Source organism: Erythrolamprus reginae, chromosome 2 (genome assembly GCF_031021105.1).
Source record: "Erythrolamprus reginae isolate rEryReg1 chromosome 2, rEryReg1.hap1, whole genome shotgun sequence".
Lineage (NCBI taxonomy): Eukaryota > Metazoa > Chordata > Lepidosauria > Squamata > Dipsadidae > Erythrolamprus > Erythrolamprus reginae.
In genome coordinates this window covers 136,361,026-136,384,003 of record NC_091951.1, presented here as the reverse complement: position 1 = coordinate 136,384,003, position 22,978 = coordinate 136,361,026, and the positions used below count along the sequence as shown (strand labels likewise).

Below are 22,978 nucleotides of genomic sequence, written 5' to 3'. Positions count from 1 at the left end.
TCTGAAAAGTTTGTATCACTATGAGTTGTGGGTGTCAACATGTGGCCCATCAATGACTGCCCAACTGCATCTTCCAGTTGTATAGCCAACACTAAGGGACATTGCAGGTTAAGGTTAAGCAACACCTTAAGTGTCACAGGTACTCACCCTTTCTGTAAGTGCTAGGCATTAAATAGAATCATTCTTTAATATACCATCTTCTGTTCACTGTTGACGTCTAACAGAGTAGCTACTAATGTATTAAAAAAAAAATAAAGCACCCAATAGCTGAATATTTCTAGGTGGCTTAAAGTAAATGGTGGACAATCAAGGAATATGACATTAACATGAACTTACAGAATGGTCTATAACAGTGATGGTGAACCTATGGCACGGGTGCCAGAGGTGGCACTCAGAACCATATCTGCTGGCACGTGAGCCATTGTCCTAGCTCAGCTCCAACATGCATGGGTGCGCCGGCCAGCTGATTTTTGGTCACACAGAGGCTCTGGGAGGGCATTTTTGGCTTCCAGAAAATAATAATAATAATAATAATAATAATAATAATAATAATAATAATAATAATAATAATTTATTATATTTGTATGCCGCCCCTCTCCGAAGACTCGGGGGGGGGCATTTTTACCCTTCCCCAGCTCCAGGAAAGCCATTGCAGCTTGGGAAGGGTGAAACACGAGCCTATTGGGCCCACCAGAAGTTGGGAAATAGGCTGTTTCCAACCTCCAGAGAGCTTCTGGGGGATGGGGGAAGCTGTTTTCACCCTTTCCAGGCACTGAATTATAGGTGTGGGCACTCAGGCATGCACAATAGTGCGTGCACACATTCTTTTGGCACCCAAGGGAAAAAAGATTTGCCATCACTGGTTTATAACAATAAAGCATCAGGAGATCTAAATGTATTGAGGTCTCCATAGTCAATTGTGTTTTCATCAACATTTTATTACCATTTTTGTATCTGGCGTCTGAAAGTTGAAGACAAGGTGAAACTGATTATATCAGACAAAGCTACTCAACATTTATTCTCTTAAAGGTTCAGGGATCCTTCCTTCCCGCATCAATAAAACAGTCCAGAACAGGTACTTTACATACAAGTATAAAATATTTTTTTTTTTTTTTAAAAAAATTAACATTCTAAAAGGGTTCGGCAGAAGATAACTCCAATTATTTGGATAGTTTCAGCAGCACAAGAATTCAGAATAGCAGCAGCCAAAACTTCCCTTAACCATATAAAGCTTGATCTAACTAGAAACAGTTTTTCTCCCTACCATACCCCTAGTAAGTATCTTTCTAAATTCCAAGGTTCAGCATTCTTTGCATCAAGATGATTTGTAAACTTCAGGTTTTTAGATAATAAAGTAGATCTTACAAGTCTGCCAATCTCTGCTCTACAAAGTTATATATAAGGAATGGCCAAGTGTCTGTAACAACAAAATATCCCATAGAGATATTACTTATGGTAAACTGAGTCACTTGGACTTCTCTGGAAATAGCCAGTGTTTTATTTTCAGGGCAGAATCCACTTTGCCAACGCGGAGATGGTCTGTACACCATGTTTTTCTAGGCTTAAGTTGAAAAAAGAGCAGGTACATCGATTGGCAAGTCAGATTTTATTTTGCCTAGCCCAGAAGTCTCGCCATCAGTTGCATCTCGTTGCACAGTGCTGTAATCTACACTTACATAATGACAAATGTTTTTTAATCTCCCAATTTTTAGAGAAAAACTAACCAGAGAGATGGGGGATCGAGAGGTGGTATTTGGTTTCACTAAGCATTTAAATAGAAATAACAGTTTTAGATAATCTTCAACCCTTATAATTTCACCCAGGTATTTCACCATCTCAACAAGCAGAACGTATTGTTATCCTAATTCTTCTACTATGTTTAATTGGTTTGACTGAAAAATAGGTACCCCTTAAAGTCAATTGTGCTTCATCAGTTACATTTAATGCAGAGATAGATTACACAGAGAGTTGGTATGAAAGAATTGCATATTTAAGACTAAAAACAGAAAATACACTCGTATGCTTATTTTTTCTCAGCTGGTGACCCAAAGTGAGAGAGAGCATGATCACGTTTAAGAAACACGGGTATTCAAATCCAATATTTCCCAAGTATGACAAAAAGGGTCAGTACACAAATTCCCATTCTAATGTACAGGAATGGGCTGTAAGAATAGCTTTGTGAGGCACAAGGAAGAGCTGCAGTTTACATAATGATCTGATTAATGAAACCTGAGCCCAAAACAGAAGTGCAATTTGAGAAGGCTTCAGGATTGTCCCTCCTTAGTTCCTTGGAAAGTGAAGGCAGGGAATGGCTGGGAAAGGAGAAGTGCTTTCAGACTTGCATGAATCTATTAATGTAACCTTAGAATAAAAACAGTATTAACATTCATTATTTTGGTTTCCTGGTCTGGACTACCAGTTGATAAGTACCCACAAGCAGAATCCTCCCTTGTCACAAACCTGTAGCTCCTAATAGTTAAGGGACAACAGCATGAATACAAGGGAGGGAAGCCCAGTGAGAATCCAACTTCCTTGTCATTGTCCTGTGTCTTCACTAGCCCTCGCTCCATATAGGACATAAAGGCATGGTGGCTTCAGGCTTATCCACATGATAAGAACGAGGTTGGTGGCATCTCTTCCATTTTTCACATGTTCATCTTTCACTTGGCCACAGAGCAAAAACAAGGATCAGTATCACCACACCAGTGATGATCAATAGGCAAACGATGCACCACTGATGTCTTTCTGATGGAGAAAGAACAAAGAGAGACTGGTCTAAGTGCAGGAAGGCCAACTCAACTGGCAAGTTACAATCCACCACCAGGGGGACCCAAGGGACTGATGTTTGGAACTAACCACAAAAATAGTGGAATGGGAGTACAGTACTGTACTCTTAAAATGGATTTAGAATAGAATACAATAGAATTCTTTATTGGCCAAGTGTGATTGGACACACAAGGAATTTGTCTTGGTGTATATGCTCTCAGCGTACATAAAAGAAAAAGATACATTTGTCAAGAACCATGTGGTACAACACTTAATGATTGTCATACGGGTCAAATAAGCAGTGAAGGAACAATCAATATTAATAAATTAATATTAATATTAATATATGGGAAGCTGCATTCATGTTGAACCTTACAAACAAATGTGAATGGGTTATGTATACAAATGCGTACATATTCTTTGACCCTAACTAAGGACTAAACACAATCCCATTGAAAGAAAGGATTTTGATGCATTAGCAGTTTTTCAATATTCTGGTCCTTAGTTATTAGGCATGTAGCAAAGAAAATAGATGATCTCTGGCGGGCCCGGGATAGGGGACATTCCTCTATTCTGGTGCTCCTTGACCTCTCCGCAGCCTTCGATACCATCAACCATGGTAACATTCTGCGACAGCTGGAGGGATTGGAAGTGGGAGGCACCGTTTACGGTGGTTCTCCTCTTATCTCTCCGGTCATTCGCAGTCGGTGTTACTGGGAGGGCAGAGGTCCACCCTTTGGCCTCTCCTTTGTAGGGTGCTGCAGGGGTCTGTCCTCTCCCCCCTATTATTTAACATTTACATGAAGCCGCTGGATGAGATCATCCAACGGCATGGGGTGAGGTATCATCAGTACGCTGATGATACCTACTTGTACATCTTCAACCCATGCCAATTCAGTGAAACAGTGGATGTGATGTGCCGGTTTCTGGAAGCTGTAAGGGTCTGGATGGGGGCCAACGGGCTCAAGCTCAATCCAGACAAGACGGAGTGGCTGTGGACATTTCTCCTAAGGACTATTCAATCTGTCCGTCCATTTTTCTGGGGGGAGCAACATTGACCCCCTAAGATAGGGTTCACAACTTGGGTGTCCTGGATCCACAACTGAACCTTGATCACCACCTCTCAGCTGTGGTCAGGGGAACCTTTGCCCAGGTTCACCTGGTTTACCAGTTGCGGCCCTATTTGGACCAGGAGGCTCCACACACAGTCACTCAGGCCCTCATCCCGTCTTGATTATTGGAATGCAGCCTACGTGGGGCTACCCTTGAAGAGTGTTCAGAGACTGCAAATAGTCCAGAAAGCAGCCACGAGAGCTGTCATGGGTGTACACCTATATAACACCTACGCTCCATGAGCTGCACTGTCTTCCTATTAGTCTCTGGGCACAATTCAAGGTATTGGTTATTACCTATAAAGCCCTACATGGCTCAGGGCCAGACTATTTACAGGACCGCCTCTTACCGCATACCTCCCAGAGACCAATAAGAGCACACAGAGTTGGCCTCCTCCAGGTCCCATTGACTAACCAATGCAGGTTGTTAGGGCTGCAGGGGAAGCACTTCTCTGTTGCTGCCCCGGCTCTATGGAATCAACTCCCCCCCCCCCATGATGTCCATACTGCTCCCACCTTACTGGCCTTCTGTAAGGCCACGAAGACCTGACTTTGCCAGGAGGCCTGGGAGCCATAAATTAACAACCATCATGGCCAAATCATATGAATGGTATGTATGCATGTTGCCACGACTGTACTATAATGGGTTTTTTAATGAGTGTTTTATTGTTTTCGATTTTATATTCAACTACTTTTTTATTGTCTTTGTATTTATATTGTTTATTGTAAGCCGCTCAAAGTCCTTCGGGATTGGGGGACAGTTATTTTTGTAGATATAGAGGGATACAAGCTCAACAACTGTGTGTATATATTTTACAGCATGCCCTAATTGCCATTATTAATTTAATCCCAATCCCAAGTACAAAATAAAAATGAATAAAAGCTATCTGTGGCTGATTTTGGATTTGAGCTGAGATTGAGAGAATGTTCAGCACAAATCAAAATGCAATACTGGCCTAAGAAGAGCAGTTTATGCAATTATGCTCTCGCAGTCCCTTATCTTTCTCAGTTCCTGAATCCAAAGTGATCCATTTTTCTTACAGCTGTTCCTTTGACAAGAGGCCTAAGATTATAAAAAAATATGATCTGAAATGACTGCTCACTCCAGGTTATGATCACTGGTTCATTTGCTGAATATCAATTAAAAGGGGGAGATGATCTGACCTTGGAACAGTCACCGCCCAACTTATTAATGGAATTATTGGAAGAACACTTTCTGCATCACCTTGAGTTCCTTATCAAAATTTGGATATAAACCAAATCAATCAATCAATGTTTGTCAGTGTACTTACAGAGCTGTGAATTTATGAAGGCCAGTATCTATAAACTTTTAATCCCTACACCTGCTCAAACTAAACAAACCAGGTCTAGGCAATCTGCAGTCCAGAGAGTAACACATTCACTGGCCCTTGTTCACACTGCCTGGAATTAATTATCCAAAACATCTGGAATGCAGCAAACTGTCTATTTCCAATAGAAAAGGAAAACTGGGCATATCTAGTAATGACAGACAGGATGGGATTCAGTAGCTCCTTAAACAGTTCTACAATGAAAAGAAAGCCCAGTGGATTGGAATGAGGTGGGAGCAATTTTATTCCATGCAAATGGACAAGTCAAGATAAACCATAAAACCCTGCCTCTTACCACGGGCCGCGTGGGAGATTCTGCCCATCTTTTTGAACACCCCGTCTATGCCGCTCTGTGTGCTGTCCATCTCGTGAGCAAAGTCTTCTAGCATTCTAGAAAGTCAGCAAATGCATCATCACATGGCAATAGTTTCTAAAGCAGCAACTCCATATTTAAAGCTTGAGAACCTTGGTCACTTGGTCACAAGGCATGAAATTAGCAGCTAACAATAATTTGCTCCGTTTTGGGGAATTTTCAAAATATTTTTTTTATTACAAATTTGGGATCTAAGAGATGGAACTGTACCCCAAAATGCATATTCTACATTAGGGAAGTAGGGGCCCAAACTGATTTGTCTCCAGTATCTGCAATAGAATAAGAGACGAGAATTATTTTTAACTGCCTATATGAATATCAATCATTATTATTATTTATTAGATTTGTATGCCGCCTCTCTCCGAAGACTCGGAGCGGCTGATCTGATAATTTGTTGTGTATGAGATAAGATACAGCACTTTAAGCTGAAGAACACCAGCAGAACATTCTGGTAGAAGTTGGTAGGAGAGAGGATAGCAGTTTTGGCCTTAGTCTTGCTTACGTTATGGGGTTTGTCAGAATAGAATAGAATAGAATAGAATAGAATATACTTCTTTATTGGCCAAGTGTGATTGGACACACAAGGAATTTGTCTTGGTGCATATGCTCTCAGCGTACATAAAATAAAATATACATTTGTCAAGAATCATGTGGTACAACACTTAATGATTGTCATAGGGGTCAAATAAGCAATGAAGAAGCAATATTAATAAAAATCTTAGGATATAAGCAACAAGTTACCGTCATACAGTCAAAATGGGAGGAAATGGGTACAAGGAATGATGAGAAAAACTAGTAGAATAGAAGTGCAGATTTAGTAGAAAGTCTGACAGTGTTGAGGGAATTATTTGTTTAGTAGAGTGATGGCGTTAGGAAAAAAACTGTTCTTGTGTCTAGTTGTCTTGAATTGCATACTGTTGGACCTTAATCTATTGTTGAACTGAAAAGAATTCTTAATTCTAGTTTAGCCCTCATTGATCTGATCTCCGATCTGTTTAAAGGTATGTATTGTCTGTTGCTATCTATACTCACCGAGTCGTGGGCTTTGTGTAGTTCTGAATGAATTGTTTCAAATGTTCCAGCATTGCTAGACAATGTCACGTGAAAAGCAGAGCCAAGCAAATCCAATCAATTCCACCACCCCACCTTTGCTATCGGGACTCACATAGTTTGTTCATCAAGTTCCTCTCCAACCCGCCCCGACATGTGCTTCAGCACAGAAATGCTGCCAGAGACCAGCTCCAACTGTTCATCTTGCTCTTCAATGATCAACTATCATGGAGGAAGAAAAAAGGCATCAGAACATTTTTTGCAGGGAAAAAAAATGACAGCAACAACATGCACAAGGAACCAGAAATCTAGAGAAGTCTCAAATAACAGAGCCCTCCTGTCAAAAATGCAACTGTTTATTTGTTTATTTAATTTATATGTCGCCCACTCCCTGAGGATCCAGGGCGGCTATGTGTAATGTGTAATTACTGTGTAAAGCACGTAAGAATGTTTGCATCCTTTTGGGCAAAAACTTTATAAAGAGAATCCAGGAAAAAAGGGAATAGTTGGCAATAGTACTTCACTCAATGGTTTGAACCATTGCGTTTCTCACACCCATTACATTTATTTTTCAAATTGTTTCAAACTAGGTACAAATACAAGCCTTTCTCAGTTTAATCACAAGACTGGGACTTCTGCTATTTGTTCAACAAGTTAAAGCAGCAGTTTGGGAGAAAAATAAAGCAGGCAAGCAGCTGATTGTGGTACTGAAACATGATTTCCTTTTTTTACACTGATGGAGCAAATGTCAAAAGTTCAAGTATGCATCGGTATCTTAATCTGTTCTGCTGAACGGGAATTAATAATAATAATTTATTAGATTTGTATGCCGCCCCTATCCGAAGACTCAGAATTGATATTCTGAACATGCTCGTAAGCCAAGAACGGAACCCAGAACTCGAATTTTTAAAAAGAGCGTGAATTATCATTACTTCCATTCAAGGAACTTTGCTATAGGTTGTTGGATAGGAAGAGATAAATAATGTCAGGAGATGCAATCAAGCAGAATGGCATGGACGTTTAAGGGCAACAAGCATTGTTTATGTTAGAGCTGAATACCTCTACACATCTGTGTTATATTTTACACGCAGAAATATAAAAAGTAGAAGTCCCCTTTAGTCTCTGTAGAAACGGCGCTGATTTGTGAAAATCACTTGCTTGATTGGGATGGTGTTTATCTTCTCACCTTCTGGTGCAACTGCTGCTCTTCCAAAATATGTGAAGCAGCTGCTGACACCTTTTCTGCACTCAACAGTCCACAGCGGTCCCCGTCATCCACCAGCTTCCAGAGAGAAAGAAGAGGGGGGGGGGGGAGAAAACACTGAGCAAGACAAGATTCTAACTGCTTCAAGGAATATCATGAAACTTCTAAGCGGCAATGATGAATTAGAATGGAGTGGGAGAATTAACTTACTAGGTTATACATCCGTAGAAAAGAACATTTCCTGAATGAAAAATCAGTTACAGGTCATAAAATCCTTGACTTTTAACACTAATTTAATGTGGTTATTAATAGCCTTTCAAGATTGCTTTGCTGGTCTCACAATATAAACCTTCAGTTATATTATAATCAATGTAATATTAATCATGCATGGATTAGGGTAGGGATGGCGAACCTTTTTTTCCCTCGGGTGCTGAAAAAGCGTGGGCATGTGCTATCGCACATGTGTGACTGCCCACACCCATAATTCAAAGCCTGGGGAGGAAGAAAACAGCTTTACCCGCCCCTGGAGGCTGGAAATGGCCCATTTTCCAACGTCCAGTAGGTTCGTGTTTCACCTTCCCTAGGCTCCAAAGGGTTCCCTGAATTTCCCCCCCCCCCCCCCCCCCCCGGAGGCTCTCTGGAACCCAAAAATGCCCTACCAGATCCAGTGTGCAAGCCAAAAATCAGTTGGCCGACACACATTTGCACATTGGAGCTGAGCTAGGGCAACGGCTCGCGTGCCAGCAGATATGGCTCCGCGTGCCACCTGTGGCACCCGTGCCATAGGTTCGCCATCACTGGATTAGGGCTTCCTTTTCAATTGTTACATTATTATTCTTAAGTTTATTTGCTGCTTATCTTGCCCCATGGCTACTCTAGCCGGCTCACAACAATTACACACGCAAAAAAAACCGAAGTAAAAAGGAAGTTTCAACAAAGTAAAACAACAGAACAGTAAACAAAGAAATAGAGATCAAAGAAAATACGTGGATTAGTTTAAAAAGATGGCTGAGTAAATCTAGCAGCCACTTCCAGAGTACAATTCCCACATTGGATCTCCAGGTCAATTTGCACAGCCAGCTCTTTAGGCCAGTGTTTCCCAACCTTGGCAACTTGAAGATATTTGGACTTCAACTCCCAGAACTCCCCAGCCAGCGAATGCTGGCTGGTGAATTCTGGGAGTTGAAGTCCAGATTTCTTCAAGTTACCAAGATTGGGAAACACTGCTTTAGGCTGTTGGAAAAGATATGATGTTGAGAGCCGATCTTCCCTGGAAGGGCAGGATGCTCCAGGTTACATAGCGGGTCTTCTTCTGGACTTCTTCTGGATTCTTGACAGCTGGAGTTCTTTGATGACAGAAGCTACAGAAGGCCCTCAATGATAATCCAAGTAGGACAGGCTGATCTTAATGGGATGAGACAATTCATCTAGCCTGGACCTATGCCATTAAGGGCTTTAAAGGTCATAATCAACCCCTTGGCTTGGAAGCAAACCAGTAGCCAGTGCAGTTTGTGGAGCAGAGATGCAATAATAAGCCATCCCAGGGTCTCCAAAGATTTTATCTCGACGTCATGTTTTGCACCAGCTGAAGCTTCCAAATGGATTTCAAAGGTAACCTGCGTGGAGCGCATTGCAGTAAGGCACAGGAGAGGTGACCAGGGCTTGAACAATTGAACAAAAGGAGTCAAAATCCAGGAAGGGTTGCAGCTGGTGCAGAAACTAGAGTTGTGGAAAAGCTCCTAGTTACACCCATCACCCGCTCTCTGAGCAGGAAACATGAGTCCAGGAGGACCACCTAGTTACAAACTGGTCTTTATAGGGAAGTGCACCCTCATCCAGAACCAGAGATGACAAAAACTCAGGTCCCGAGGCCTCACACACCCAAAGCCATTGTCGGATATTTCACTTCTGACTTTTTAATTTCTTTTAGAAACAAATTGTTTTTACAATAGCTTCAAAATATGGGAAACTAATGCAATAAGAGCCCCAATTGTACCATGTTTCTAGAGAAAGAATTAATACGTTATGTTGCAGGGAAAGAGATAAGAAGAAACTAGACAATTTAGACAAGCAAAAGCCTGCCTGGAGATCTTTGGGTTAGAAATCCTTTGTGGCAAAGAGGCTACAATAGCCACTGTCATTTTATGACTCATCCATCTCTAAGAAAATTCCACGCAATATGTTAAAGTCGAGGGAGGGGAAGACCCTACCTCTCGGTTGTTCCTCTCCACAAAGGACTGGGCCGCTGGGTCCGACATGTGATCCTGCATTTCCTACAGAAAACAAAAAAGAAGCAATAAAAATGGTGCCCACTAAGTGTGTATTAGTAGAAAGAATGTTTATTTTCTTCCATAAGGTTAGGTAAATGGATTCCTATTTAACCGAAGGTAGTCGGTTAAATAAGGTCCAGGAGGGAAGTGTTTTTAATAGGAAAGTGAACACAAGAACAAGGGGACACAATCTGAAGTTAGTTGGGGGAAAGATCAAAAGCAACATGAGAAAATATTATTTTACTGAAAGAGTAGTAGATCCTTGGAACAAACTTCCAGCAGATGTGGTAGATAAATCCACAGTAACTGAATTTAAACATGCCTGGGATAAACATATATCCATCCTAAGATAAAATACAGAAAATAGTATAAGGGCAGACTAGATGGACCATGAGGTCTTTTTCTGCCGTCAGTCTTCTATGTTTCTATGTCCTCAAGTTATTACTGCAATGGAGCTTGCCCACGATTGTAATTCATAATGGTTGTAAAATGAGTCAGTCACGTGACTGACCCAATTTTACAATCCTTTTTGCAATAGTTGTTAGGCAAATCACTGTAGTTGTTAAGTAAATCTTTGCTAAAGGTGTGGTTATACTGAACACTAGAAATAATTGCCAGTTTTCTGCACACAAAAAAAAAAAGTTGTAAAAACGTGATCACATGAATACAGGAAATTTCAAATGGCGGCAAATGTGACCTGGTTGCCAAGCACCAAAAGTGCAGTCATGTGACCCTGAGGGGGTCCCAACCACTGAAAGTTCAAATCCAGGGCATAAGTATCCACCAGGTGGGTCTGTCAGAACTCCAATCAGCCGGCAACCAACCCGTTGTAAGTCAAGGTGTAGGGTACAGAGAACATGAATGGAATGAGAGGGATCCCAATGCAACAGATCATCTGAATGTGCAGAAATAAAAACCAAAGTGATCTATTATAAATTCATGTTTATCTACAGAGGGGGGAAAGGGGTGGTGGTGGCAAACAATGATAAATGGTACATCACATTACTGTTGTATATATGATATAACTTGCATATTTACATTGATAGTGTAACACAATTGTTGTATTTCACGTACTTGCATTATGAACACAATATACGATATATACCATAATTCTGACCTTACCAAATCTATAAAGAAGCATAAGGCCACCTAGAGGCATGGTAATATGCAGAATTTGTGGACTTTTCAATTTGTCATAATTCTGTCATATTTCTTTGATAGAAAGGGGATTTTATAACATCTAATTCTGCTCAGAACCAATCAAAAACTAAGAATTTACATCCATGGCAGCTTTTCAAAAGCAACAATTAAGATTTGTATTCATCACGTCCTGCCCTCCCCTGATACACAATCGGGTATATGCTTCAGGAAGCCTCACCTTGACCGATTCCCGCATCTCTGTGACAAAAGAACGCCGTGCTGCAACCTCAGATGGCGCAATGGTAAACTTTTGCGGGTTTGACTCCACAATGCGTGATTACGGGTTAAGGGCAAAGGGCTTGGGAGGTTGTAGATATAAAAACTAGACAGGGCTGGATTCCAATAGCTGAGTCTTACTCTGATGTGCAGCCACCAGAAATTCAATCTCTCTTGCTTGTTCCCCGACGAGGTTGAGGAAACGGATTTACAGGAGCAAAAGGCTGGTAGGACTGTGATGGCAAACATTTTTGGTGTTGCATGCCGAAAGTCCAAGCGAGAGAGCGCTGTTGTGCTCACGCATGCCAGCACCCATAATGCAATGCACGCCCCCATTTGAGCATGCACACATGAGCCCCATGCCCTGCACATGTAACCCTCACACTGCTAGTCGCTCTTGCCCTGCTCTTCTGGGGAGGGAGGGGAGAGGCAGAGGGCCTGCCACCAGCCAGGGAATGGTGGGTCCCAGGGGGAGCTTCCTCGAATGAGCAGCCGGTGAAAGCGGGGGGTGGGGGTTTCCTGTGCAGATAACCCTGTGGCCACTGTCAAAGCCCCTCTGAGACGCCCCTCTGCTCACTCCACCAGCCACATGGCTCCCCTGGGCATCACTGCTTGTCTCCAGCCTTCTTCCTACACAGCCCCACTGGCTTCCCAGCCAGCAAAATGCTGCCCTGTGCACTTGAGCTGGCTGGTTGTTTTTGCCCTTCTCCCTTCAGCTGCCACTGCCGCTACTCTTCTAAGGAGGGTGGGAGAGGCAGAGAGCCTGCAGCCAGCCGGGCTCCCTGGGAGCTGCCATTCCCCAGGAATGTGGGGGGAAGAGACAGGGAAACAAACCTGGCAAACACAACCTCAGAAACTTTAAGATGGGGGACTCCAACTTCCAGAATTCCCCCACCAGACATCTCCCGACCTTGAGAAAGGCTGGTCTGGGCAGCCGAGGGCAGAGATCAACCAAGAGGTAGAAAAGGCTGCAATTCTAACACTCCCTCAAAGCCTCCAGCAGTTTGCATGGGGCATCTGCTGGGGAGACTTTACAAAGCACCATGGGGAGAGATTTGGGGCCACTGCATACAAGGCTGCTCAGAACCCCTGGAGCTTTGATGAAATGGAAGCAGCAAGCCAGTGGGGAGGCCTACCGCGATGACCTAGGCCTAGGGCGATTCTCTGGGTCCCAAGGACTTTGGGACTGCTCCTCCATGCCCAAGGGGAACCCACTGCAAAGCTTTCCAGGCAGCCTTCTGATGCCGGGCCACGCAGGACTTCTCAATTACGGGAGCCTGGTTCCCCCGGCCCCCTCCCGCTTCTGCCTCTTTCGGCAGGGCTGGGACTGAAGATCTGTGCTCCCTCCCTCCTCTCTCTCTCTCTCTCACTCACACATGCACACAGACAGGGGCAAAGCTCGTGGTCTCTGGTGCGCAGGTAGAGCGCACGTGAAGTGGTGCCTGCCGGGTGAGCAAGGCGATTCTCTGACAGGTGAGCAGAGCATGGGAATCCAGGGGAAGGAGTGGACTGAAGTCCTCAGGGCCCTGAGCATTACCCTGCAAGCTTTGCTCTGTGTATGTGCATGGGAGGCAGTGGGGGCGAGAGAAAGGAGGGAGCACAAAGCTCCAGTCCCAGCCGCCCCGAAAGAGGTTCAGCTGGCAGGCAGAAGTGGGGAGGGGAGACCAGAAGTCATGAGAGAAAAAGGAGCAGAGTTGCCAGCCATCTGGGCGCTTCCCTGTCTCCCTACCTGAGGGGCTTCTGCTGGGTCCCCAACCCTCTTGTGGGGAGGGAGAGAGAAGTCCCAGACCGCTGTCACTGCCCCGCCATCCTTTGCTAGTGGCTGTTCTCAAAGTGCTGTTTCCATGGCACTTGCAGGAAAAGCGGACTGGGGCTTCTCCCTCCCTCCCCACAGGCAACACAGTAGAAGCCTGCTCAGGCCGGGAGACTGGGAAGCTCCGGCCCGCCCGTCCTTGCCGCCGCCCCCTCCTCACCCATGGCCGCAGCGCTTCGCTCAGAGTGGCAGGAGCAGCTGGTGGGGGCAGAGAGCGTGGAGGCAGGCTGCGGAAGCCAGCCCTTAATGCTGTCCAAGAGGCAGTGACAGCTCCTCACCCTCCTGCTAGCGTCGCACTCCAGGCAGCATCCAGCCAGCTATGCCTGGCCTCCCTCTGCAGCAACCCAGGCGGATCCTGGACAGCGCATCTTCAGGGCCTTTAAAGACAGTGGGGGTGGCAAGGCAGGCGGGCGCAGGGAAGCGATGGGCAGAAGCGCTCTTGGCTCACGGGGCATGCATGCACATCAGCCAGCTAGTCTTCTGGCCAGCTGATCTTCCAGTTTCTCGCATTGCCGCATGTGTGAAGGTGGGTTGATTGTTGTGCATGCATGCGCACCAGTAACTAGAAGACCAGCTGGCTGGTGCGCATGTGTGCGCCGGAAACTCAAGAGCGGAACGGCCGAGGTCACGCGTGCCAGGTGAAATGGCTCCGCATGCCACTTTGGGCACGCGTGCCATAGGTTTGCCATCAAGGTGCTAGGCAGGAGTCTTTTTTTAAAAGGATATAATAGCATCTCTGAGAGAGGTATGCCAACCTAATTTCAATCTCAGCCTCAAAAGGATATAAATGGTTTCTTCCAAATCCTCCAAGTCCCACTCGATGCTGCGCAAGGTGTTGCGTAATTCATTTGTAGTCCAGTTCAGCTCCTCCTTGTTCACAATTTGGGTCTCCTGGAGCAGCTGGCCCCAACGTTGATAAAGACCCTGGGCTGTAGTCACTGCTTTCTGAACTTCTCTGCAGAACCAAAGGAAAGATAGCAAATTGTTAGCAAAAACAAATAATTTAGGGGTAGTGATTTCTGACAGTCTCAAAATGGGTGAACAGTGCAGTCAGGCGGTAGGGAAAGCAAGTAGAATGCTTGGCTGCATAGCTAGAGGTATAACAAGCAGGAAGAGGGAGATTGTGATCCCACTGTATAGAGAGCTGGTGAGACCACATTTGGAATACTGTGTTCAGTTCTGGAGACCTCACCTACAAAAAGATATTGACAAAATTGAATGGCTACAAGAATGGTGGAAGGTCTTAAGCATAAAACGTATCAGGAAAGACCAAATGAACTCAACCTGTATAGTCTGGAGGACAGAAGGGAAAGGGGGGACATGATTGAAACATTTAAATATGTTAAGGGGTTAAATAAGGTTCAGGAGGGAAGTGTTTTTAATAGGAAAGTGAACACAAGAACAAGGGGGCACAATCTGAAGTTAGTTGGGGGAAAGATCAAAAGCAAGGTGAGGAAATATTATTTCACTGAAAGAGTAGTAAATCCTTGGAACAAACTTCCAGCAGACGTGGTTGGTAAATCCACGGTAACTGAATTTAAACATGCCTGGGATAAACATTTATCCATCCTTAGATAAAATACAGAAAATAGTATAAGGGCAGACTAGATGGACCATGAGGTCTTTTTCTGCCGTCAATCTTCTATGTTTCTGTTTCTATAGCAGCTGTAAGAGATGAAGCAACACAAGGCACCTGGGATTAGCGGTTTCCCATCTTCAAGTTCACAAGACCCCTAGCCTCCTAAGGTGACCTGGTAGGGTATGTTACAATGCCTTTGGATTTGCACTGCTGGGGACAAATCTAGGAAATGAACTCTTGGTAGGAGGACTTGATTGACAGGTCATATGCAGGCAAAATGCATCACTAATGCAGTTCTTATTGGTCTGATTGCTCTCTGAAGCAAGGCAAGCCATTTCAGCATCAGCAAACTTTCTTATAACAGAAAAATTTCACAAGCTCTTCAAAGAAACAGCAGTATATGTCAGCATTTATTTGGATCACAGATGGGGTGGCGCAGTGGTTAGAGTGCAGCACTGCAAGCTACTTCAGCTAACTGTTAGCTGTAGTTCAGTAGTACAAATCTCACTACCGGCTCAAGATTGACTGAGCCTTCCATCCTTCCAAGGACTCAGATTGTTGGTGGCAATATGCTGATTCTGTAAACCATTTAGAGAGGACTGTAAAAGCACCTGCACTAGAAGAAGGTGCTGTTTCCTTGCCTGGAGGTTCCATGAAACTAATTCTATCTTAAGAAAACATGACCATAAATGAAAAAGATCTAGTTGAAGGACATAAATGGAGATATAACTGCTCAAAAACAAAAAAAAAAGGGAACACTTACCTCCAAGGAAATCAAACTTTTCTGAAATCAAACTGTCCACTTAGGAAGCAACACTGATTGACAATCAATTTCACCTGCTGTTGTTCACATTCAACTTTGTACAGAACAAAGTACAGTGAACCCTCGAGTTTCGCGTCCTCGAGCATCGCGAAAGGGCTATATCGCTAGTTTTCAACCCGGAAGTAAACTCCACCATCTGCGCATGCGTGCCCTTCCACGCATGCGTAGATGGTGGAGTTTCCCCGCCGGGCAGAGGCTTCCCTGGGTCTTCCCCCTCTTGCCCCGGTAAGACCCCAGCGGCGGCGCGAGCAACGGCGTGGGCTGGCGGGCGGCACGCGCGCGGAAACCCCAGCTCCGCTTCCCAGCTGGGAAGCGGAGCCGGCAACAGCATGGGCGGGCGGGCGGCGCGCGCGAGCTTGGGGACACCCCAACTCCGCTTCCCAGCTGGGAAGCGGAGCTACGGTGTCCCCACGCGCACGCGCGTTGCTGGGGAAAGCGCGCGCGCTTGGGGACACCCTAGCTCCGCTTCCCAGCTGGGAAGCGGAGCTAGGGTGTCCCCAAGCGCGCGCGCACCCCAGGCGCGAGCAACGGGGTGGGCGGGCGAAGGGCGGCAGTGGAAGTAAAAACACCATCTGCGCACGCGCAGATGGTGTTTTTACTTCCGCACCGCTACTTCGCGAAAAATCGATCATCGCTTGGGGTCCTGGAACGGAACCCTCGCGATGATCGAGGGACCACTGTATTCAATGAGAATACAGTGGTACCTCTTCTTACGAATGGCTCTACTAACGAACTTTTCAAGATACGAACCCGGTGTTTATGATTTTTTTGCCCCTTCTTCCGAACTATTTTCACCTTACGAACCCGAGCCGCCGCCGCTGGGAATCCCCGCCTCCGTACTTCCGTTGCCAACCAAAACACCCGTTCTTGCGTTGCTGGGATTCCCCTGAGCCTCCCCTTGCTGGGATTCCCTTCATTTTTGCTGGCGCTGCTTTGAATCCCAGCAAGGGGAGCCTCAGGGCAATTCCAGCAACGCAAGAACCAGCGCTTCGGCTGGCAATGGAAGTCCGGAGACAGGGATTCCCAGCAGCGCAAGGCAAAAGGGGTGACATTTGGGATGGGGTTGCACGCATTATTTGTTTTTACATTGATTCCTATGGGGAAAATTGCTGCTTCTTACGAACTTTTCTACTTACGAATCTGGTCACGGAACGAATTACGTTCGTAAGAAGAGGTACCACTATATTTCATTCATTCAGATCTAGGATGTTACTTAAGAATGGTTGCAAGTTCAAGTCCCAGTGAGGGTATGGCTAGCTGATGAGGTCAAAATAAGGCTGAAATAGATTTATCCTAGACTCCCTTAATTTTCAAATTCAGCAAAAACATGTGACACATACAGAATATAGTTTTTCAGCTACGAGGCAAAAAAAGGAGCTATGATGTTCCTTCAATATACCAGGGTGATTCAACACAAAAAAACATGTAACCCTTCCCTGGTACAGAGCTGAAGGGATTGGACACTCTAGCCTAGAGGTTAATTCTCTGCCTTACACGGCAATGGTTGCAAGTTCAAATCCCATTGAGGGTATGGCTAGCTGATGAGGCCAAAATAAGGCCGAAATAGATCTATCCTAGTCTCCCTTAATTTTCAAATTCAGCAAAAACATGTGACATACACAGACACACACACACACACACACACACATATAAAGTGTGTGTAACATATTTTTGCTGATAATGAAAAGGAAGGGAGACTACGATAGATCCATTTCGGGTTTATTTGCCTTCATCAGATAGTCACACCCCTTACTGGGATTTGAACCTGGGGCTTGTAAGGCAGTGGTCTTAGCCTCTAGGCTACAGGCTCGCCTCCTGTATCAGCTTGTGTGTGTATGTGTGTAGATACAGTGATACCTCTACTTAAGAACTTTTCTAGATAAGAACCGGGTGTTCAAGATTTTTTTGCCTCTACTTAAGAACCATTTTCTACTTAAGAACCTGAGCCCAGAAAAATTTCCCAGGAAATTTGAGAGCGGCATGAAGGCCCGGCCAGTTTCCTGCCATTCCCCCTTTAATCCCGGCCATCTGGGCTGCCAGAGGAGCCTTTTGGTGGCGCATAAGGAGCCTTGGCAGTCCAGAGTGAACAAAGCATTTTCCTTTCTCTGGGCGCTTGGACAGGGAATAAATCGCTGCCAGAGCCCAGAGGAAAGAAACGCTCCCTTTGCTCTGGGCAACCAAGGAGTCACCACAGCGAAGGAAAGGCGCCGGCTACAAAGCGAGCAAGCAAGAGGAGAGGGGAGCCCTTCAGTATGGGAAGGAAGAGGCAGCAGGTAGCAGCAGCCAGTGTATGGGAGGCAGCTTCATGCAGGGTGTATGGGAGGTGTGTGCGAGTCCCTCTTTTTTTTTTTAAGCCTCAGAGTTTTGGATTTTTTTGATTCCCCTCACTTCACCTTCTTCCTTCGGCAGCAACTGTCTTCCTCCTCTTCTTCTTCCTCTTCCTCCCACCCAAATTCCGAGCTTTTATTTCTTTCCTAATGGGTTTGCACGCATTTTTTGCTTTTACATTGATTCCTATGGGAAAAATTGCTTCTACTTAAGAACGTTTCTACTTAAGAACTTGGTCACGGAACGAATTAAGTTCTTAAATAGAGGTACCACTGTATATATGTGTGTGTATGTACCTACATTTGCTTCCTAAGTGGACAGTTTGATTTCACAGAAGTTTGATTTACTTGTGTTGTTTACTTGTGTTGTTTAAGGGTTCCCTTTATTTTTTTTTGAGCAGTGTACATACTGAGATATGATGTAGATCTAAAGGGAAGGCAATTGTGCGTGAGAGAAAACAGAACTGAATAGCATTTCCACATAAGCGCACCACTATGCTTACTGTCCCTGTCCTATTGTCTTCTTTTGTTACTTTTTATCATTACTTATCTAATGTTTTATTTGTACAAATTACCACTCTATAATTGTTTGACAAAGTAAATAAATACATACATACATACATAAATAATAAATCAGGGCACTTCTACAGCGAATTTTAGCCTTTGACAGATCCCTTGACACAGAAGGAACAGAGTATTCACAGCTTTATTCCCACCACGTGCGTTTAGGCGTCTCCCGTCAATAAATAAAAGAAAATACAGATCTAAGCATATCTTTAGCATCACTAAAATCCCAAAGGAGCTGCTACGATCTGAAACGGCGAGGAAGAAAAATTAACGACATTTCCGATTTCTACAAAGTAACTCTCGATGTCGCCTATTTTCGGACCGTGCAAAAAAAAAAAATCATACTCGACCGATTTATTTTTTGCCGCGGGCCGCATTTCTGCATTAAGATAAACCGGGGGGGGGGGGGGTTAGCTTTTCGTCCCCCAACATTTTCGTTTCCTTCTAACTTCCCAAATCGGAGCATTTTCGGAACAGCATTCCCCCACCCCAAGCCCACAGCCAGGCAGCAACTCCTTTGATCTACGGGGGAAGGTTCTTTCTAAGTAGTTAAGTTCCGATGGTGGTTTTACTATTAGAACGGGCTTTCCCATCAGAGGTGGGGAAATTTCTCAAACTGGCTCTCTCTCTCTTCTCTGCCTTTTAAGGTCCTCGGATTCCCCGGATGTCTTCACACTCTCCACACACCCCGCGTGGTTTCAATGCGCTCTTTTCGTGGCTTTTTCCAGAGGGGTTTTTTTTCCCCCTCCCCTCTTCCTCCGCCTCTTTGTTACGAAGAATCCCCACAGCGGGGATACCGCCACTCACCCTTTCACCACGAAGAACGGGTCCTCCAGAGACATCCTTGCCCGTTCAAGTCGCCTTCGAGGAGTCCCGGCCGACCAATAGAAACGCGTGTGGGCTTTGATACCAAAGGCATGGACATCTATGGAGGAAAATCTTCAATTTTTTTAAACTCCCCCTTTCACTGAGCTGAAGCCTTCAAGGCGGCCATGTTTGTTATGGGTCCCTCTTTCACAACCCTGTACTGTATCTCCCTGGGGCTTTTTTTTTCTTTTGCTTTGCCCTTTCTTTTTTAATACGGAAAGGGGACCCGCCTTTTCTTAGGGTGGAGCCAAAATAGGGAAGAGAAGTTTAGTAGGCGGGTTGGGGGGAAGAAAAAAAATCTCCCCTGGAATTTCCTGGCTTCCGTGCAGTCTTTTTTTCTTCTGAGGGGGAAGGGAAGGGCGGTTCTACTTTCTTTCCAGCCTTCAATTTGCTAAAGAAGGAAGAGCGGGCCTGAGTCTTGGCGGGTTTGCTTGTAAAAAATGGATTTATTTTAGCCGCCTCTCGTTTGAGAGCTTCGTGTTTTAACTTTTCCACACACGTACCCCCCCCCCGCCCGCTTCTCGAATAGCCCTTAGTCGCCCGGCAAGAGTCCCTTGGGAATTGGGCGACATACAAATCCGAATAAATAAAATAATCGAAAATGGCTTCAGAGCGGATTGCATCTGTAAAGTATTTTTTGAAATTACCATTTGAAGGGAGGGGGGGGAAAGCACCCCAAGACTGTCTTAACTACAGGATAAAAGGAGCGTAGAGGAGTCGGGGCTTTCTATTTTTAAATTTGACCACCGTCTAAATAAAATAGTTGGCATTGCGAAAGTTCGTGTCTTGGAAGAGGCCCAGGAGGGACAAGAGAGTAGAAAGACCTCGTGGGCCGAGTTTGGAGATGACGCAATGAGGCGGGCCAGGCAGATCCTTGCCGGACGGGAAACGAAGTCTGGCTAAAACCAGAAATCGCTATGTACTGTACAGTATTTCGTACATAGGTTGCCAAAGGCACGTTAAGCCCAAGTCTGTTGGGTTGTCTAATCTAATGCAGTGTTTTCTAACCTTGGCAACTTGAAGGTATTTGGACTTCAACTCCAAGAATTCCCCAGCCAGCGAATGCTGGCTGGGGAATTCTTGGAGTTGAAGTCCAAATACCTTCAAGTTGCCAAGGTTGGGAAACACTGGTCTAATGATTTGTTCCAGGTTTGTTTTCTGTGACGTTCATTAATGTTTACAAATTTTCAACGTCTGAAAATAGAAACATTTTTTTATTCGTTTCCCCCCACCATTTTGGGCAAGCCCTGATCCCAAGATAAACATTGCTGCGGAGCCAATAAAATCAACTTTACACGCCTGAAAACTCCATCCGATCATGATACAGTACTTTCGTACAGCGGTGTTTGCGTCCACGAGCACATTTTCCTCCTCCATTTTTCGCGGGTTATATTATCATTTTGGAAACCGCCCGCAGTCGCTCTAGTAGCCAGGGGGGGGGCGTAAAGTTTAATAAACTTAAAAGCTTGCACGGTGTTACGTCAGCTGGATTTTTAATTTTACCCCCGTTTTTGGATCAAGACAAAAATGTGACCCTCGTGCGAAGTGTAGCGTCTGTATTTCGGTGTAAAATAACTTCCTCGTTGTACTTTGAGCCTCGGTGAAACAGGAAATAAATTTAGACCGCGTGGGAGTTCTGTGATAAGGATTTATAGTCACACCCGATAAGAAGAAATTAGAGCATTGGAAAGGCGGCAGGGTTTCGGAAGACTAAAAGAAAAAAAATGGTTTATGTTTGCTTTGGAAGGTACGATATCCATACTTGGAATTTACATAAATTGCTTACAAACGGCCAGTATACGACGTGAGCTGTAAATAGTCTCTAAAAGCGGCAGGTTTCAGTAGGACACACGCCACCTAAGCATGGAGTATTATGTTACTCCGCAGCCTGTTCTACGTAAACGGATTGGCTGACAAGGCAGATGGCTCCCTCGGTGAAGGCCCGGAAGCTCCGTTGAGCCTTTCGTCGCGTTATCCATTTATGGACACAGGAAGCAGGGCTGCTACTACAAACGTAACCTCTTTGGGAACGTAGCCTCGGCTCCTCCCCCTGCCTTGTCGTCAGGCTCCAATAATACATGCAGTAACCACGGAGGCGAGAGGGAGGGGTGACCTAAATAGAGGGAGGAGCCCAGCTCTGGGAATATGAATAGGGAGTTAGGGATCAGCGTGCCGTCCGCCGTGTTTGGTTGAGAAGGCTGGTTAAAAGTCAATGTGTTTTCCCAACAAGTCAAAGGTTTGCATGAAAATGGAAATACTGTACAATACAGTATTCTCTCCCCCCGCCCATCTGTAGTAAAACAGGATAATTAAGAAGCAAGCGGCCACAAATCCAAGTGAATGGGAGAGAATATAAGTATGCAAATTGAGGCCAAGCTCCATTGAAGGCTTTGCCTGAACTGGCATATGGTTGCATTGGAAATTAAGGAATGCTGCGCCACTTTGGCCAAAACTGCCAGACTGAATAGCTGTATAGCTGCAAGGGGATTCACTCCCATCAGGTTTGTTGTATAGGTTTCTGGGTTTCAAAACTTTGGATGACAGGAGAAGCTGTAGGGAGAAACAATTGAAACTATCATGCAAGGGGAAAAAAGAACCCCTTTCTCTCAAGGGCTGCTTTGGGGAAAGTGTTTTGTTTTTTCTTGACGGGGCATCGAGCAAAAAAGGCCATATCAATGATCTCAAGGGCAACATCTTAACTTACTTCAAATCTTGTTTTGAAACCTGCAAGCTGTTAAGACTGCAAACTCTCAATGTTTAAATGTTTGTGCCCAAATGAGCAAAATAATCTTGAATGTATATCTTAATATTTATAGAGAAAAAAGAGCAGAGCTAATATTTCCTTATACTGTAATTAGCAAAACAATTGTTACGGTTAAATTAGAACAAGATCTGGAGTTCAAAATACTGTATCTTAAGGGCAAGCCTAACATCTAATAATAATAATTTATTAGATTTGTATGCCACCCCTCTCCGAAGACTCAGAATGGCTGCATAATGCACTAATGCATTTCCTGCATAATTTTTCTGTATATAATTTTACATGGGGGTTCAAACTTGAGATTTCTCACAATTTGCCCACAGTGTATTTTTATTTAAGTTTTGCATTGTTTTGGTCCTGAAATTACAGAATATTTTTTATTTTAGTTTCCTTTAATTTTGCTGGTAGTACAAAACCTAAATATCCTTCCTACTCAACATCTTTGTCAGGGCTACAGCCTGGAGGCTTAATCAGTATGTGGAATATGAAGATTTGCAGCAAGTACCAACACGCTACCAGAGTGCAAACCCTGTGTATTTGATGTAACATCTCTAACTTAAAACTCAATAAGTTAACCATTTGCCTTTTGCTGTATCCTGTAGATTGTTGAGGTACCAACATAATATTATAAAGGATATAGCCAGAATTATACTAACCAACCGCACTAGCTATACTGGCACAACCTGCTCAGAGAACAAATT

General features: G+C 44.5%; 1 protein-coding gene across 2 annotated transcripts; it reads right to left on the bottom strand.

Annotated features, from left to right (window-relative positions):
- Positions 1 to 989: 989 nt before the first annotated feature.
- STX10 (syntaxin 10) lies at positions 990 to 20,324 on the bottom strand. Of its 2 annotated transcripts, XM_070739521.1 has the most exons (8): positions 19,457 to 20,324; positions 14,139 to 14,308; positions 11,503 to 11,597; positions 10,065 to 10,127; positions 7,837 to 7,932; positions 6,766 to 6,872; positions 5,523 to 5,617; positions 990 to 2,745 (listed from the first exon to the last, which is right to left on the bottom strand). In XM_070739521.1, the coding sequence occupies exons 1-8, from the start codon at positions 19,489 to 19,491 to the stop codon at positions 2,654 to 2,656; spliced, it is 753 nt and encodes a 250-aa protein (XP_070595622.1). In that variant the 5' UTR covers positions 19,492 to 20,324; the 3' UTR covers positions 990 to 2,653. The 2 variants fall into 2 exon arrangements, with proteins under 2 accessions (XP_070595622.1, XP_070595624.1); XM_070739523.1 differs by lacking the exon at positions 990 to 2,745 and having other exon boundaries at positions 5,523 to 5,869; positions 19,457 to 19,688.
- Between the last annotated feature and the right edge of the window lie 2,654 nt (positions 20,325 to 22,978).

Excerpts from the sequence above, each read along its gene's own strand:
- STX10 (XM_070739521.1), bottom strand. The coding sequence starts at position 19,491 with ATGTCTCTGGAGGACCCGTTCTTCGTGGTGAAAGG. Across the intron at positions 10,128-11,502 it reads AGATGCGGGAATCGGTCAAG|GAAATGCAGGATCACATGTC; the intron begins GTGAGGCTTCCT and ends TGTTTTCTGTAG. Across the intron at positions 7,933-10,064 it reads TGGAGAGGAACAACCGAGAG|CTGGTGGATGACGGGGACCG; the intron begins GTAGGGTCTTCC and ends TCTCTCTGGAAG.